This window comes from Piliocolobus tephrosceles, chromosome Y (genome assembly GCF_002776525.5).
Source record: "Piliocolobus tephrosceles isolate RC106 chromosome Y, ASM277652v3, whole genome shotgun sequence".
Taxonomy (NCBI): domain Eukaryota; kingdom Metazoa; phylum Chordata; class Mammalia; order Primates; family Cercopithecidae; genus Piliocolobus; species Piliocolobus tephrosceles.
In genome coordinates this window covers 3,394,668-3,411,472 of record NC_045456.1, presented here as the reverse complement: position 1 = coordinate 3,411,472, position 16,805 = coordinate 3,394,668, and the positions used below count along the sequence as shown (strand labels likewise).

Genomic DNA, 16,805 nt, shown 5'->3' with positions numbered 1-16,805 from the left:
GAAAGAAAGAAAGAAAGAAAGAAAGAAAGAAAGAAAGAAAGAAGCCTTTCTCTTTTCTGTTTAGCATAAGGAACATGAAGATGGCTTTTCCAAATCCAATTTTCCAGGGCCATTGGTCAGGAAGATATACTGCCCTGAGAATGGGTGGGCATACTGTGTTGTCAGCCCAAACACAGGTGACAGGAACTTGTTCTGGCAGCTCGGTTCCTGGGAGTTGTGTGGCACGTGAAGGTTCTAAGAACTCACCTTACGAGTAGGTGGCCTCCAGCAAGATAATGAGTTTAAGGTCAGGGTGTCAAGTGGACAGTAGAACCACCCCATCCCCTCCCTGGGACAGGCCTGACTAGCTTCTACCTCTGCCAATTCTGGAGACCTCTGAGAGTCAGGCCATTGGTGGTACCCACTTCCGCCCTGGCATAGACATGAGGGGTTATCAAGAGTGACATCACGGCAACCACAGAGATACAGAGCCAGGACAGGGCTGGGATGGGGTCAATAGGCCTCTCATGAGCTCCTAAGTATCAGACCCAGAGAGGCAGGATTTGGTGGGCAACACAAACACTTTCCAACCAGCTAGAGACCCAATGTAACTAACAAGCCAGCCTGTGTGTGGCAAGTCCCTAAGCTACACCTGGGTCCCCTGGGAACTTGAGGGCAGGAGCAGGTGGCAGTGGGTTGCTACACAACCACAGGAGGCCCAGCCCTCAGCCCTGCCCTGCTGTGCCTAGGGAGAAGAGGGAACCAAGCTCAGCTTGGGCTGACAAGGGTCAGTCGGGCAGCCTCCTGCCTCCCTCCACCACATTCGGGGTGCAAGGAAGCACACAAATAGAAAATTACCCAGAAGGAAAACCACAAAAGATTCAGCTGCATCACATGGCATAAAACTCTCTCACCTCCAAGAAGGGGGAGCTGGACTACTTAATTTAACATGCCTCTAGCACTAATGTTCTGTGGAGAAAAATTATAAACAGAAATTGCCTCAAAAGCAGCCCCCAGTGACACTGCATATGTCAGAGCACGGGAAGTATCTTATGTGACTTCACAGTACCCCTTCCTTGAAGCAGCAGTGACAAGCTTTCAAAATGGAGACATCATGGAGGAAGAGGACAAGCTCTAAGTCATCAAGGAATGGAGGATAGGAAGAAAATAGGTGAGTCCAGCAACTCTTGACAAACACACAAGGGAGGAAAGGAGAAATCTGTCCCAAGTTACCAAAACAGCCTATTATACTGTGGCTTTTTCCCATCTACTGACTCTGTTTCATAAGCTTTTGTGAGTAGCTCCCTCTTGACCTTGCTTTAGCTAGGCTCAGCTGAAGTAACTAAACAGAATGTAACATTCCTGAATGATTACTCTGTGCTAGGTGCTTTGCTGGGCACTTTTACAAAAGTTACCTCTTTTAATTCCTGTAACTACCTCTCTTTTGGGCTAAGGAGACAGAGTTAGGGGGGCATGTGACTTGCCCCTGGCCACCAGCTGCTCAGTGGTAGAGCTGGCATTTGAGCTGACATTTGAACTGGGAGCAGATGAAGGCACGGCAATCAGACTGCAGCCAGTAACGGTGAACTATAGCTAAGACACTGGCTTAGATCTCATTTCCTAAGAGGAGGAAAGAAATCACCATGAAAGGGTGCTTCTTGGGCAAGATGGGTCTGACTCTGTGTGTTTTCGTATGTGTTCTCTTAAAAAAAAAAAAAAAAAAAAGGAAGGGGTAAATATATATAGTGATAAACAACCATTCAGAGATTTTAAAAAATACTGAATTCGTACAAACATCTTTATATCCTACAGTGTTGGAGATTACCAAACCTCTATATTGTTCATACTAAAAGATGAATCATTATACCTTATGAATAAAAAATTATCATCAACTGACATAAGGTTTTTATTACATCCTAAAAATATAATCGTGAAGAAAATCTATAATCCAAATATGCTTTCTAAATATATTTTCAAAATTTAGTAATAAAGAACTCTGTAGGGGTAATTATGTGCCATCTCTTTTTTAAAAGGTAACTGGAAAGAGCAATTAAAGTAAAGAACTACATTAAAATTTAAATATACTAGCATCTTGGTATTTGAGGGTAGACTAATTTGCCAGTAGCAAGTGACAGGATCACAATGTTCTCAACCTCACAGTTCTTGTTCTGGCCTTGTGTCTGCCCTGGAGGCATGAACTCCCATCTGTAACCCTCAGATTTACACCACCCAGCCGCTATCCACAATCTCCTCTGAGTCTTTTTTTTTTTTCCCCTATCTACTAGACCACCAGGGACCCTTTGAGTCTTAGAATCAGAAAAGGTTATGACTAGAAGAGGCATTGGAGACTGCCAAATCCAACCCTCTCACTTCACAGACACACAAATCAAGGCCCAGAGAAGCCAACCAGTTTGCCCTAGATCGCACAGCAAATTAACACCTGAGTTGAATGGGTAAGTCTCTGTGGTTCTATGTTGGTGCTGCTTCCAGTTTCATGTCATGCTGCTGAAAGAAGGCACGGGAGCCACCAAGGAGAAGGTGCACGGCAGGTCTCTTTCCTACCCCAGAGCTGGGCAGGATGCCCAAGCACTCTGAGCACCCTGCTGAGGGGGCTGGGAGGTGGCGGAGGGTGCACCTGGGCCTTACCTCCTCCTCCCGGAGCTTCTGTTTCCTTTTCTCTTCCACAGCAGCCCTCTTCTGGTCCTCCCGCTGCCGCTGCTCTTCCAGTTTTCGCCATCGCTCCTCCATTTGCTTTTCGTACTGGAGCTTGGCTCTTTTCTGTTTCTCCAGGATCTGTTGCTCCCGAGCAGCTGGGGAAGGAAAGCAGAAGACAGGTGTCATTACCAGAGCACCCCATGCAGTTTGGATGAAGACCAAAAACACAGAAGCAAGGGCAGAGCCCTAAAAAGAGCCTGGTAGGATCCTAGGATGCACTCATTGAGATAAAGGGTTCTGGTACCTCCGCCACTAGCTGGGTAACCCTAAGCATGTTAGCTAGATCATCCCTCTGCCTCGGTTTCCTCCTCTACAATGTGGGGACAGTCATGTTTGCCACATCACAGTGTTGTGAAGATCGAACAAGATGATGACCGTGAAGTACACAGTAAGTACCTCCCGACGTGGGAGCTATGACTATGACGGCTATCATTAAGTCAAACTTGTGCACAATGGCTAAACTATATGCTAGGTTGAGCAATGATGCTTATAAGGGTATGCTCATTCAAAAGCAGGTTAACTGTGTGTGCACCACGCACCAGACACTGAGCTAGGTCGGGGGTAAAACACATGAATAAAATTTGCCTTACCCTCAAGGCATTTACTAAGGGGCCCTTAATTCCACCTAGCCAAGACAGGGAAGGGTTCCCTGGAGGAGGCAATGCTTGTACCGATCACCAGGAGGCAGTGAAGAAGAGAAGAACCTGAAAGCTCCTCATTTGTCTCAATGCAGTGGGAAAACGCTATCTCCCTCAGCATCCTGTGAAGAACACTCTGCACTAATCTGTCTACAACCTGCAAGAGGCAAGACAGCCTTTCTCAACCATGGCCTTCTGTCCTAAAATACAGAATGACTCAAGTGCTGATTTTCTCAGTTCTGCTGAGGATGGCCCTTTTAGATTCCCAAGAGAGAGCCTGAGGGAGTGTACACAGTTGACACTTGAAGGTGTTAGGACTTCCTTAGGTCAGGGACAGCGACTGTTTTTCTTTCTTCAATATCATATCTGCAGACCCTAACACGGTGGCTAGAACACAGCAGAGGTTCAATGTTTGCCGAGTGAACTGTTCTGAGAATTACCTATTTGTGAACATGCCAGTTGCAGAGTAGGTTCACCCCTGATTCTTCATGTTCATCTAGCAATTGTCCTAGTTCTCTTCCCATTCATTCACAAATTTCTAAGAATCTTCAGAAAAGACACCATCATATCTCCACTCCCTTGGACCGAAATAGCTAAAGTGCATAACTTACCCAGACATTTTTCTCTTTCTTCTCGTCTTTCTTTGGCCAATCTCTGCCTCTCATCTGATTTCAAAAATCCCTCCATGCCTACAAAGGAGAAAACTAGATGATGTTTCAGTTCTTCACTCTTTCCCTATCTGCTAAGTACTACAGGCAACTGGGCACAGCACCTGAGTCTGACTGCATGCACATATCATCCATCCCCATTACTTCAACCAAAGGAGGTCCAATCTGTCACTCTCCATGACACACACAGTCAAGGGGCAGCAGCTACCACTTTCGCATGTACCTGCCAAGCTGTCCTGTAGTTGGGCCAACATCAGCCCCAGAGGACAAAGCCCCTTTCCTAATCCTTTGCCCCTAGGCAGACAAGGGGTCAGAAAGTACAGTAAGTGACAGAGAGGCCTGGCAGTGTGCAGAGAAGCCCACTAGGCCTCGTCTAGTCAGGCTCCCAGGCCTGAAGCAGGACCACCTGGGAGAGAGGAGAAGCACAAAAATGGACAAAATTTTGAATACTATTCATTACACAGACACTGAACATTTCCTTTTTTTTTTTTTTTTTTGAGATAGAGTCTCACTCTGTCGCCCAGGTTGGAATGCAGTGGAGCAATCTCAGCTCACTGCAACCTCTGCCTCCCAGGTTCAAGCGATTCTTCTGCCTCAGCCTCTCGAGTAGCTGGGATTACAGGTGCGTGCAACCACGCATAGCTAATTTTTTGTATTTTTAGTAGAGACAGGGTTTCATCATGTTGGCCAGGCTGGTCTCAAACTCCTGACCTCAGGTGATCCGCCCACCTTGGCCTCCCAAAGTGCTGGGATTACAGGCGTGAGCCACCGTGCCCGGCCTACTTTCTGAAAGGAGCCAACATATGAGCTCCTTGGGTGAGCACCATGAAAGACAACACTCAAGTTCAATTTTGGTTCTGCCAAGTTTGTGCCAATGTCAATCTTAGTATCTTAGAATCATCCAAATATCTACAACAAATAAGATGGAACAAATGACAACTTCCCCCAAAATGTCTGAGAAATATCCCGGAAGATTTTCATCTCCAACCAACAAACCCTGCAGAACCCTAAAGGGCTTTCTAAATAAAAGATTAAATGGATCTTCATGGTCATTTTAGGATTAGAAATAACTGCACTCTGTTACAACTGGACCCAGTGTATTATCTATATAATATTTAAGCACACCATTCTGTGTAAGTCAGCTTTCATGTTAATATAACCAGGTTCACTTCACCAGCATCTGTGCCTTCCTCTCTGGGAGCATCACAAGCTGGCATCATAGTGTGCCTTGCTGCCACAGCAACTTGTGCTTCTTCTAAGGAGGTTCCTGCTGCTGTCCAGGAGGGAGGCCTGAAGGCCTCGCCCACAGTGTAGGCAGTGGGAATGAGCAAGGGGGATGACGTGACAAACACTGGATTGTCATGATTCCCCACTTACATCTGGTTTTGCAGCCTAGATTATATATCAGGGATATTAAAATGAGATAAGTACTAGAAAAATCCAAGTGCCATTCTCCATTTTGGTTTTAGTAATCTCTTAATCATTATGACACCATCAACAATATAAACGTCATCAAAAATTTAAAGACCAACTCCTCAGCTCATTCCAGCCACCCCCCAATCTGACCCCAAACTCTTTTCCCAACTTCACCTCAGCACTGGCCTTTCTCCCATGTACCTTCTAGCTCATGCCATCCCTTATTCTATCCTGCTCCACCTGTTTAAACCCTGCCCATCTTCAAGACCCCCCCAGTCCCCCAGCCCTGTGATGTTCTGTGCTCCCACATGGTTTGAGGACTCTTATTCTGCTCTCTCTGTAACTCAGTCTCCCCTGGTGTGTTCCAGAGCCATGTGTGGCTGATGCAACTCTGGGTCTATACAGCTCCGGCCACTGTCCCCTTACATGGTGGCCCCAACACATGCACACAATGCTCAGAGGCAGGTGTGAAGTTGTGGAAGGGGAACAACATAGAAAGTCAGGTTTCTTTTTTCTCCAAACACAGTCAGATTCTAGTGTCTACCTCAAGAGTCTGATTAATAAGAATTAGTTCTGTGTGAAAAGTTATAAAGAAAAGCCTAGGACGCCTAGACAGATGCTCTCATCGGAACCTACACAAACTCACCCACCCACGCAGGGCTTGAACCTAGCTCTGTACCACCCATGTTGCCCTCTAGGTGTTCACGGGCCTGCTCCATATCTAAAGTAAGCCTGAAAATGGCTGAAAGCGCTCTTCAAACAGAGGGAAAAAAGAAAAACAGAGAAGAAAAAGGGCCAAACACACTTGAAACTGCCCACATTACCTTGAGGCTTTACAGGGGCTGCTTGTTCCACAGACATCCATGATTTTAGGCTGCCCTCTCATGGACACACGAGAGTCACACCTTCAAATCACCTTTCCAGAAAATCTTTATTACCATGCTCACAGTCATCATCACCAGCATCATCATAATAAGAGGTAATAATTGAGCAGCTACCAAGCACAAAGTGAACTGCTCAGACTTTCTCAGCCCAACCACCCTATGACGACAGAGGCGCTGTAATGATCCTTGTCTTACAGGTGTAGAAACAGAGGCACCTGAAGCCAGATTCCAATGCAAGAAACTGACTTCAGGACTCACTTTAAAAAACATTAAATTTGGCCGGGCGCGGTGGCTCAAGCCTGTAATTCCAGCACTTTGGGAGGCCGAGGTGGGTAGATCACAAGGTCAGGAGATCGAGACCATCCTGGCTAACACGGTGAAACCCCGTCTCTACTAAAAATATAAAAAAATTAGCCGGGCGTGGTGGCGGGCGCTTGTAGTCCCAGCTACTCGGGAGGCTGAGGCAGGAGAATGGCATGAACCCGGGAGGTGGAGTTTGCAGTGAGCCGAGATCACGCCACTGCACTCCAGCCTGGGCAACAGAGCGAGACTCTGCCTCAAAAAAAAAAAAAAAAAAAAAATTAAATTTTTTTTTCTAATCTCTCACATCTGGCTGAAAGGACCCACAGCCTTAGTTACCGCTTTTCTGTGCTGCTTCCCTGGCACAGGAAGAAATGTAACACCTTGGTCTTAGTGCTGTAACCCAGTGATGCATGCAGGGAACAAATCCTAACCTGGCCCCAAGAATGAGCCTGCAAATCTAAAGAGAAGTCGAGTGTGACTCATTAGAGAAGTATGAAGTAAGCAGTACTGTGAGTCAAGCACTGGCCCAGCTGGACACAGATGTGGCCATTGTCCAGGCAGGCTAATTAGCAGCTTCCTCCTCACACTAGTGGTTTGAAAATGTTTGCTCAGCAATGTTTTAGGGCTGATGCTGGGTACGGAAGGGGTTACAGAGGACCTTGGGGGAAGCTGTAAGGTCTCTCCTTGCTCGTGCCACAATGCATGGCCATCTCTTTCTTTTTTAAATTCAGCTTTGTCCCACTGAAAGGGGTGGAGTGACTCAAGTAGCCCAACATGGGCAATGTGGAATCTCTGTATTGTCCATTCGGTAGCCATGAGCTATACATCGCTATTTAAATTTCATATCAAAATTAAATAGTTACAGTTCAGTTCTTTAGTCACACTGGGCACACTTCAGGCACTTAATAGCCACATGTGGCTGGCGGTTACCACCCTGCAGAAGCCTGGCAGCTCCCTCCTGTGATTCTCTCTCTGCACATCTAGCTGCTCTGGGGCACATGTGGATAAGGAGGTCTAAGTTCAGTCGGAATTGAGATTTACTGGATGAGTAAGGTTTCTTCCACACAGCATCTGCTTCTGCTGCTTAATTGCTGAGCAAACATTTTGAGAATATCCATTCCAAGAGAAGCCAAATAACTCATCTTCAGCTTCCATCTTCCGACTCTTATGTTTTTCCCAAAGGCTGTCGAAAAGCTCTTGAGCTCATTCCGAGGTAAGGAGGGCTGGAGCACAAACCACAGCCTCTAACAAATAAACCAGTTATTACCAAAACGCAGCCAGATTTAAATCAGAGGAACTGAGGTAGATTACTGTGAACACTAACACCAGGAGATGCCCTCTAAAGGTACAGTGTATCCAAGAAGCAATGCTTGACTTGGTTTGGCTCTGTGTCCCCACCCAAATCTCATCTTGAATTGTATTCCCATAATTCCCAGGTGTTGTGGGAGGGACCTGGTGGGAGATAATCTGAATCATGCGGGCAGTTTCCCCCATACTGTTCTCATGGTAGTGAATAAGTCTCATGAGATCTGATGGTTTTATTTCCGCTTTTGCATCTTCCTCATTTTCTCTTGCTGCCGCCATGTAAGAAATGCCTTTCACCTCCCTCCATGATTCTGAGGCCTCTCCAGCCATTTGGAACTGTAAGTCCAATTAAACCTCCTTTTCTTCCTAGTCTTGGATATGTCTTTATCAGCAGCATGAAAACAGACTAATACATTGCTGAATTCAGTTCCAAAAGGAAGTCTTTCTGTATGGCCTGAAATCCTAAAATGTCTAACTTTCCTACCCAATCATCCTTTGTCCATGTGCCCTATTTGTGTGCATTTATCATAATTTTTAAAAATATTTTTGAGACAGGGTATCACTCTGTTGGTTGCCCAAACTGGAGTACAGTGGCACGATCATGGCTCACTACAGCCTCCAACTCCTGGGCTTAAGTGATCCTCCCACCTCAGCCTCCCATGTAGCTGGAACCACAGGTATGTACCACCATGCCTGGCTAATTTTTTTATTTTTCAGTAGAGACAAGGTTTCCCTATGTTGCCCAGGCTGATGTTGGAACTCCTAGGCTAAAGCAATCCTCCTGCCTCAGCCTCTTAAAGTGCTGAGATTATAGGCATGAGCCACAGTCTATAGCCATCTCTTTCTTTTTTTAAACCAGGGACCCAATTTTACCTTTGAACTCCATAAGAACTGATGGAGAACAGATCCATGCCTGCATGCTTGCCAGGGGTTGAGAGGGTAGGGGTGGGAGGGAAGTGGATGTCTATAAAAGGTATCATGAAATGTACTCTATCTTGATTGTATCAGTGGTAACATCTTAGTTGTGATACTGTTCTATAGTTTTGTAAAATATTACCATTGGGGGAAACCAGATAAAGGGGACATGGGCTCTCTCTGTAATTTTTTTTTTTTTTTTTTTGAGACAGGGTTTCACTCTGTCACCCAGACTGGAGTGTAGTGGCACAATCAGCTCACTGCAGTCTTGAACTCCTGGGCCCAAGCGATCCCCTCACCTCAGCCTCCCATGTAGCTGGGACTACAGGCGTGTGTCACCATGCTTGGCTTTTTCTTTTCCTTCTTTTTTTTTTTTTTTTTTTTTTTTGAGATGGAGTCTTGCTCTGTCATCTAGGCTGGAGTGCAGTGGTGTGATCTGGGCTCACTGCAACCTCCGCCTCCCAGGTTTAAGCAATTCTCCTGCCTCAGCCTCCTGAAGAGCTGGGATTACAGGCATGCGCCACCACTTCTGGTTAACTTTTGTATTTTTAGTAGAGACGGGGTTTCACCATGTTGGTCATGCTGGTCTCAAACTCCTGACCTCGTAATCTGCCCGCCTCGGCCTCCCAAAGTGCTGGGATTAAAGGCGTGAGCCACTGTGCCTGGCCTATTTTTTTCTTATTTATTTATTTATTTGTAGAGATGCAGTCTCACTATGTTCCCCAGGCTGATCTTGAACTCCTGGCCTCAAGCGGTCCTCCTGCCTCAGCCTCCCAAAATGTTGGGATTACAGGCACAAGCCACTGCACCCAGCCTATAATATTTCTTATAACTGTATGTGGATCGACAATGACCTCAAAATAGAAAAGTTTAATTATTTTTTAAAAAAATCTGGCCCAAATGTGAAGCCCTCAGAAGGACCTAAAGGGGATACTCTCTCAGAGATACCCTACCCAGGAGAAGGACAAAGAGCACCCATGTCAGAGCCACCCCTTCCCTACTGTTGATGCAGTAATGCTTCCCAGGGCAACAGAATTCAGGCAAACTTGCAACTCTGAAACAGAGGTCTTTTCCTGGGCAATTAAGTCCTACCAAAAAATGGAATAAAACAGGGATATTGAGCAGCCAAACAACTATTTTATGTTAAAAGAAAAGCATAAAATCTCATACTTGACTGGGATCCTATTATCCCTGGGCTGCAGGAACACATTTTTAAAAACTAATTTTAAAATGAATTTTATTAGCTTGACTCTCCTATAGAATATTAATGACTTGATATTAGTCAATTATTCATGGTACCGTTAAGAACCATTATCAAAATACAAAGTTTTTTTTTTTTTTTTTTTTTTTTGAGACGGAGTCTCGCTCTGCCGCCCAGGCTGGAGTGCAATGGCCGGATCTCAGCTCACTGCAAGCTCCGCCTCCTAGGTTTAGGCCATTCTCCTGCCTCAGCCTCCCGAGTAGCTGGGACTACAGGCGCCCGCCAAATCGCCCAGCTAGTTTTTTTTTTTTTTTTGTATTTTTTAGTAGAGACGGGGTTTCACCGTGTTAGCCAGGATGGTCTCGATCTCCTGACCTCGTGATCCGCCCGTCTCGGCCTCCCAAAGTGCTGGGATTACAGGCTTGAGCCACCGCGCCCGGCCAAAATACAAAGTTTTAAAGGAAAGCCAGCTGTGTTCAACTTTGAAAAATTAATCACATTACACGAATTTTAAAATAACCTTTCCAATCACACTCAGATTTGTGCAACTGCAATGTCCAGAAAAAAAAAGGGAAGGAGGAATGAAGAGCTCATCCAATAGGAAATACAATGAAGGATCCTCACCTCCTCTGGGGAGCCATCCTGATCCCTTCAAGGGGTTGCCAGGCGTCCTCTGCTCTGTGGACTCACAGGCACTGTTTCCCACCTTAGTGGTCACTCTTGACTGCACTGTGATGATCTGTTTAAGCACGTGGAGACCACTGCTTCTCAACTTTGGCTATACAATGGAATCACCTGGAGAGCGTTCAAAACTACAGATGCCTGGGTCTCCCTTCAGATTCTGATCTAATCAGTCTTAGGTGTGGTTTAGGTACTATTGCTTTAAAAGCTCCGCATGTGATTCTAATGTGCATCCAGGCCTGACAACTGTCCTAGCCCACTGCTTGCCACACTTGAGCATGCATCAGAACTACCTGCAGGGCTTGTGAAAATGGACTGCTGGATATCATCTCCAGAGCTTCTGATGGAGTAAGTCTGGGGTGAGCTAGAGAATCTGCCTTTCTAACAAGCTTTCAGGTGAGGCTGACACTCCTGGTCCAGGGCCCACACCTTGAGAACTAGTGTTCTAGATTACGGTGATTCTACAGGGCAGGGCCCTCCCTGTGGCTACTCTCTGTATGACAGAGCTCAGCAGAGTGGGCCCCAAAACAGTCTGCAGAAGGAATCTGCCACATTCCTCCACAGTGTTTACCTTTACCAAGGTTGTTACCGCCCTACATGCTATTGTCTAGGTCTTTTCTTTTTTTTCATGGGGGTGGAAGGCAGGGGCAGGGAGACTGGATCTTGCTATGCTGCCCCTGGTTGATCTTTAACTCCTGGCCTCAAGCAATCCTCCTACCTTAGCCTCTCTAGTCGCTGTGATTACAGGTGTGCACCACCCTGCCAGGCTTTGGGTCTTTTCATTTGACCCTTGTCCTCTAAGCTCTTATCTTACTTCTGAATCTCTGGCACCCTAAAGATTGGGAGGGACTCAAAAAGTTACTGAATCAAAGGGCCACGAATATTATGTCCCATTGATGGAAACCTCCCCATTTGCAGAATATTTTAACCTCACACCGGAAGTGTCTATAAAAACAACCAACATTTTAAGGCATCTTTGTACCCATTATTCTGCTAGAGTTGTGGAAGGAATACAAGGGTAAAGAAAGGAAGGCGCTGCATGAGCTGCTCCCCATAACCCCACCCCCAACACACACAGATTATTCTTTCCATTGAATTCCATCAGTGCTCTGATTCTCACAGACCTTTTTCCTCTTTACTTCACGTTCGGGTCCTTCCCTCTCTCATTCACCACCCTCAGGCACAGGAAACTCTACCCTCCCGAAGCCCTCTCTCACCAACCCTCCCTTTCCAATCCATCCATCAGGATACAAGCTTAAGGGCAGAGCTATGTCCCATGTCTTCTTGTAGCCCTCAAAGGGCCCAGCACAGTGTTTTGTGTACAGTAAGCACTCAAGAAATGTCAAGTTCATGAAGGGAAGCAGTAACATATACTCAGCACCTCAGTTTTTGTTCTGTCTTGGCCTCCAGGAGATTGGAGGATCCCACTCACGTTGAGGGTGGATCTTCCCCCACGTAGTCCACTCAGACTCACACACCAATTTCCTCTGGAAACACCCTCACAGACACACTCAAAAATAATGCTTTACCAGTTCTCTAGGTATTCCCCAATCCAGTCAAGTTGACACTAAAAATTAACCATTACACTGGATAAATATAATATGGCATTATACATCCATACAATGAAATACTGTTCAGCCATAAAAAAGGAACAAAGGGGATGGGAGACATTGTGAAAGACTACTAATGGGTTCAAGATTTCTTTTGGGAGTGATGAAAATGTGATGGTATTTTAGGCAGTGGTGACAGTTTCATAACATTGTGAATGTACAAAATGCCACCAGATTACACTTCAAAATGATTAATGTTATTGTTAGTAAATTATATTGCAATAAAAAATGTGTAGTGCTCCCCCACCACCCTGAAAAAAAGCAAAATACCAAAAGCCACATCAGGGAGTGTTCCACAACAAGGCTCAAAATCCAGAGCCTAGTTGATCCTATATGTGGCCTTCTCCCAAATCTCCTAGGTTAACTGTTTTTCCTTTCCATCCCAAATATCCAGATGATATATCCGGTTCCAAAGGCAAACGTATGTGGCACATTTGAGTATGTAAAAATCAGATATATTTCTATAAAGTGTCTTTGTCACCCAATCCCAACAGCTTTGTTATTAATTATAGTTTGTAAAACTGGGGAGCCAAAATAAATGTTGGCAGGTTGGAAGAAAAATGAGTGTTTATTTTTAAAAGTGGATGAAAAAAACCCCCAATAAATGATAAATGTGTTGTGATAAACAGTTGCTGTGATGGTTACATGAAATGTGTGGGAAGAACTTCCCATATAATAAATGCTCATTAAATGGTGCTGGCCATTATTTTTAGGGGGGTTCTTTTCTTTTCTTTTTTTTTGAGACGGAGTCTCGCTCTGTCGGCCAGGCTGGAGTGCACTGACACGATCTCGGCTCACTGCAAGCTCTGCCTCCTGGGTTCAGGCCATTCTCCTGCCTCAGCCTCCCAAGTAGCTGGGACTACAGGCACCCACCACCACGCCCAGCTAATTTTTTGTATTTTTAGTAGAGACGGGGTTATTTTCTAGATTAAAGAAATGGGCCGGGTGCAGTGGCTCACACCTGTAATCCCAGCACTTTGAGAGGCCGGGGCAAGCAGATCACCTGAGGTTGGGAGTTCGAGACCAATCTGACCAACATGGAGAAATCCCATCTCTACTAAAAATAGAAAAATTAGCTGGGGCCAGGCGCGGTGGCTCAAGCCTGTAATCCCAGCACTTTGGGAGGCCGAGACGGGCGGATCACGAGGTCAGGAGATCGAGACCATCCTAGCTAACACGGTGAAACCCCGTCTCTACTAGAAAATACAAAAAACTAGCCAGGCGAGGTGGCGGGCGCCTGTAGTCCCAGCTACTCGGGAGGCTGAGGCAGGAGAATGGCATAAACCTGGGAGGCGGAGCTTGCAGTGAGCTGAGATCTGGCCACTGCACTTCAGTCTGGGTGACAGAGTGAGACTCCGTCTCAAAAAAAAAAAAAGAAAAAAAGAAAAAAGAAAAATTAGCTGGGCGTGGTGGTGCATGCCTGTAATCCCAGCTACTCGGGAGACTGACGCAGGAGAATCACTTGAATCTGGGAGGCAGAGGTTGTGGTGAGCCGAGACTGCGCCATTGCACTCCAGACTGGGCAACAAGAGTGAAACTCCGTCTCAAAAAAAAAAGAAATGGAGACTTCAAAACATCAAGTGACCCACCCATCCAATGTGCTATTAAGTGGGAGGAGTCTAATTATCTCTCTGACTTTTAATCCAGTGTGATTTCTTCTGGACTCTGCTGCTCTCCTGGGAGAGGGGAGGTGGGGTCAGATTCAGATCAGTGAAACGGCAGGAGTTGGAAATTCTAGGCAAGGGTAATGATTTATGCAAAAATATGCTAGAAAATAATAAAGCCTGAAATCCAATTGAACTTCTCAATCTTGCAAGTGGGAATTGAAAATCAACTGACAGAATCTAGAACCTTTTTCATCGTTGCAGGAGGGTATATTGTTTTTGTTCAGAAAGCATCACATACTTCCGCCTCATATTTTTCATTTAAAACCTTAAAACCAATTACAATCCCATAAGGTCACTAAACTTTCCATTTACATTTGTTTCAGTGTAGGGCTAAATCTCAATTCTTTCCATAACTCAGGATGACTACTTTAATGCAACGGACTTTTGATGAAAACCAACAGTAAAATTGTGTAGCAACCTAATTTTTCTTCAAAATGAAATTCATAACCATTTAAAAAGGCACTCTGAGAACATCAACAAAACAACCCTTAACAGTGTTAAAATGAGGCTGGGAGTGGTAGCTTACTCCTGTAATCCCAGCATTTTGGGAGGCTGAGACAGGCGGATCACCTGAGGTCAGGAGTTCGAGACCAGCCTGGCCAACATGTTGAAACCCCGTCTCCACAAAAAATACAAAAAATTAGCTGGGCATGATGGCATGTGCTTGTAGTCCCTGCTACTCAGGAAGCTGAGGCAGAAGAATCACTTGAACCTGGGAGGTGGAGGTTGCAGTGAGCCAAGATCGTGCCACTGTACTCCAGCCTGGGTGACAGAGTGAGACTCCATCTCAAAACAAACAAACAAACAAAAACAGTGTTAAAATGAGGGCTTAATCATACCAGCATACAATGTGCAAAAAAGAAAACCCTAAAAAGTCAATTTAATGTATGATTGGCACTTTCAAAATCCCAAATCATGAAATTTCAGGTGGAACAGCTCTGAGGCCCCATTCAACTAGAGATGAGACTGCTCCATCTCTCTCTCCACTAGAAAGAGAACTCTGTCTTTATGTTCTTGGCTTTCTCCATTCTACCCATCCAGTATGAATCAGTTATTGGGCTTTCATTACACAGATGGAGAATGTATGTGGACAGATTTCCAGGATTGTAAGAAATGAATCAGTTTTCATCAATCGACACTGGAAAGGGGAAAAATATGCTGCATGGGGGTGGGGGATGGGGGGAATAAAAGATAGAAGGAAGTGAAAGAGAGATGAGGGACTAGGAAGCCATGAGCCATGTTGGGCTGCTTCTGGGGAGAGTTCTGACTAGGAACTGAGTGAGGGAAGGGTTTTGTGTGACTCTTGGAAGGTACAGTGTGTGGGTGTATCAGTGTGTGTGCACACAAATAATACTGGGAGCCAGAGGACTAGGCAAAAAGCTGCACGTTAGGAATTCATCTTTTGACACTTTTCTAGTCTCCAGAAAATGTATAAATTGCTTTTAATCCCTTTCGACTACTGAATTCTATTTCTTTGGCTATTACATGAAGTTCTGGTATTTATTTGGAATATTTATTTTGGAAACAAATACCTAGGCAGGAACTAACCTCAGGGGAATCATACGATTACAAAGACCTATCAGGAGCCATTTATTCCATTTTCTATCTCTGACAAGAGCAGAACCAGGTGGTTTCAACTTAAATTTGCCTCTCAGGAAGATGCCATTTCTTGCAATAGCTTAGTAACTCTTCTGAGCATTTTTTTTTTTTTTTGGCGGGGGGAGGGTTCTAATCCAATGATTCTCAAGCTTTTGTGTGCATCATAATCCATTAGAGGGCTTATTAAAAACCGATTGCTGGGCTCTACCCCTGGAATTTTTCAGTTAGTAGGTCTAGGGTGGGGCCTGAGAATTTGTATTTCTAATAAATTCCCAGATGATGCTGATGCTGCTAGTCTAGGGATCACACTCTGATAATGAGTGATCTAATCCATTTCCTACCTGCTATAATTTTCTGAACTGGCTTAAATTTTCTCTTAAATGGTGATAAAAACTCACTATTATCACCCAATTCATTCCTTGCGACGTGCCCCTTTCAAAGATGTCATGATTTATACTTTTGAATGAGGCAAGCCTAGAACTAGGATTTAAGTTCAGTAACTACTGACTACTAGGATGAAGGTATAGACATCCAAAAAGTATAGGCATTTAAAAAAATAATGTATACAGGCCAGGCGCAGTGGCTCACACCTGTAATCCCAGCACTTTGGGAGGCCGAGGCGGGTGGATCACCTGAGGTCAGGAGTTCGAGACCAGCCTGGCCAACATGGCAAACCCCATCTCTTTGTAAAAATACAAAAATTAGGCGTGGTGGCGTGCACTGTAATCCCAGTTACTTGGGAGGCTGAGGCAGGAGAATCTCTTGAACCCAGGAGGTGGAGGTTACAGTGAGCCAAGATCACGCCACTGCACTCTAGCCTGGGTTACAAGAGCAAAACTTAGTCTCAAAAAAAAAAAAAAAATTGTATACAGATGCCAAAAAGTCCTTGAAAAGAAAGAAATGGAGAAATAGGGAACTACTTTAAGACTATACACAAATCTATGCCATTAATAGATTTTTATAAAATATGCCCACTAAATTCCCACAGGTTTCCTTTTAAAACAGCTAATTGAATTACACTTTCCAGAAAAATGCAGACATGTAAGATTATTACTAAACAATTCAAATGATTCCTAAATGATTTTCTTAAATCACAATTGCACAGCTAAGAGAAGAGCCATTTTCCCTACCAAATGTAGAACTGGGTGACGCCCAAACAATACAAAGTGCATAGCACTTTGATGTCAAGGTCAAATAATAATAATGAGAATGAATCCCCCCTAC

The 16,805-nt window shown here is 44.9% G+C and overlaps 1 protein-coding gene across 1 annotated transcript in view; it reads right to left on the bottom strand.

Annotated features, from left to right (window-relative positions):
• The window catches only part of MAP7D2 (MAP7 domain containing 2), a 59,492-nt gene extending 55,473 nt beyond the window's left edge, over positions 1-4,019 (bottom strand). Inside the window, exons 1-2 of the mRNA XM_023199052.1 lie at positions 3,944-4,019; positions 2,626-2,789 (exon numbers count right to left, since the gene is read on the bottom strand). Coding sequence (XP_023054820.1) covers positions 2,626-2,789; positions 3,944-4,019 — 240 coding nt within the window. The remainder of the gene's footprint in view (positions 1-2,625; positions 2,790-3,943) is intronic.
• Positions 4,020-16,805: the final 12,786 nt, after the last annotated feature.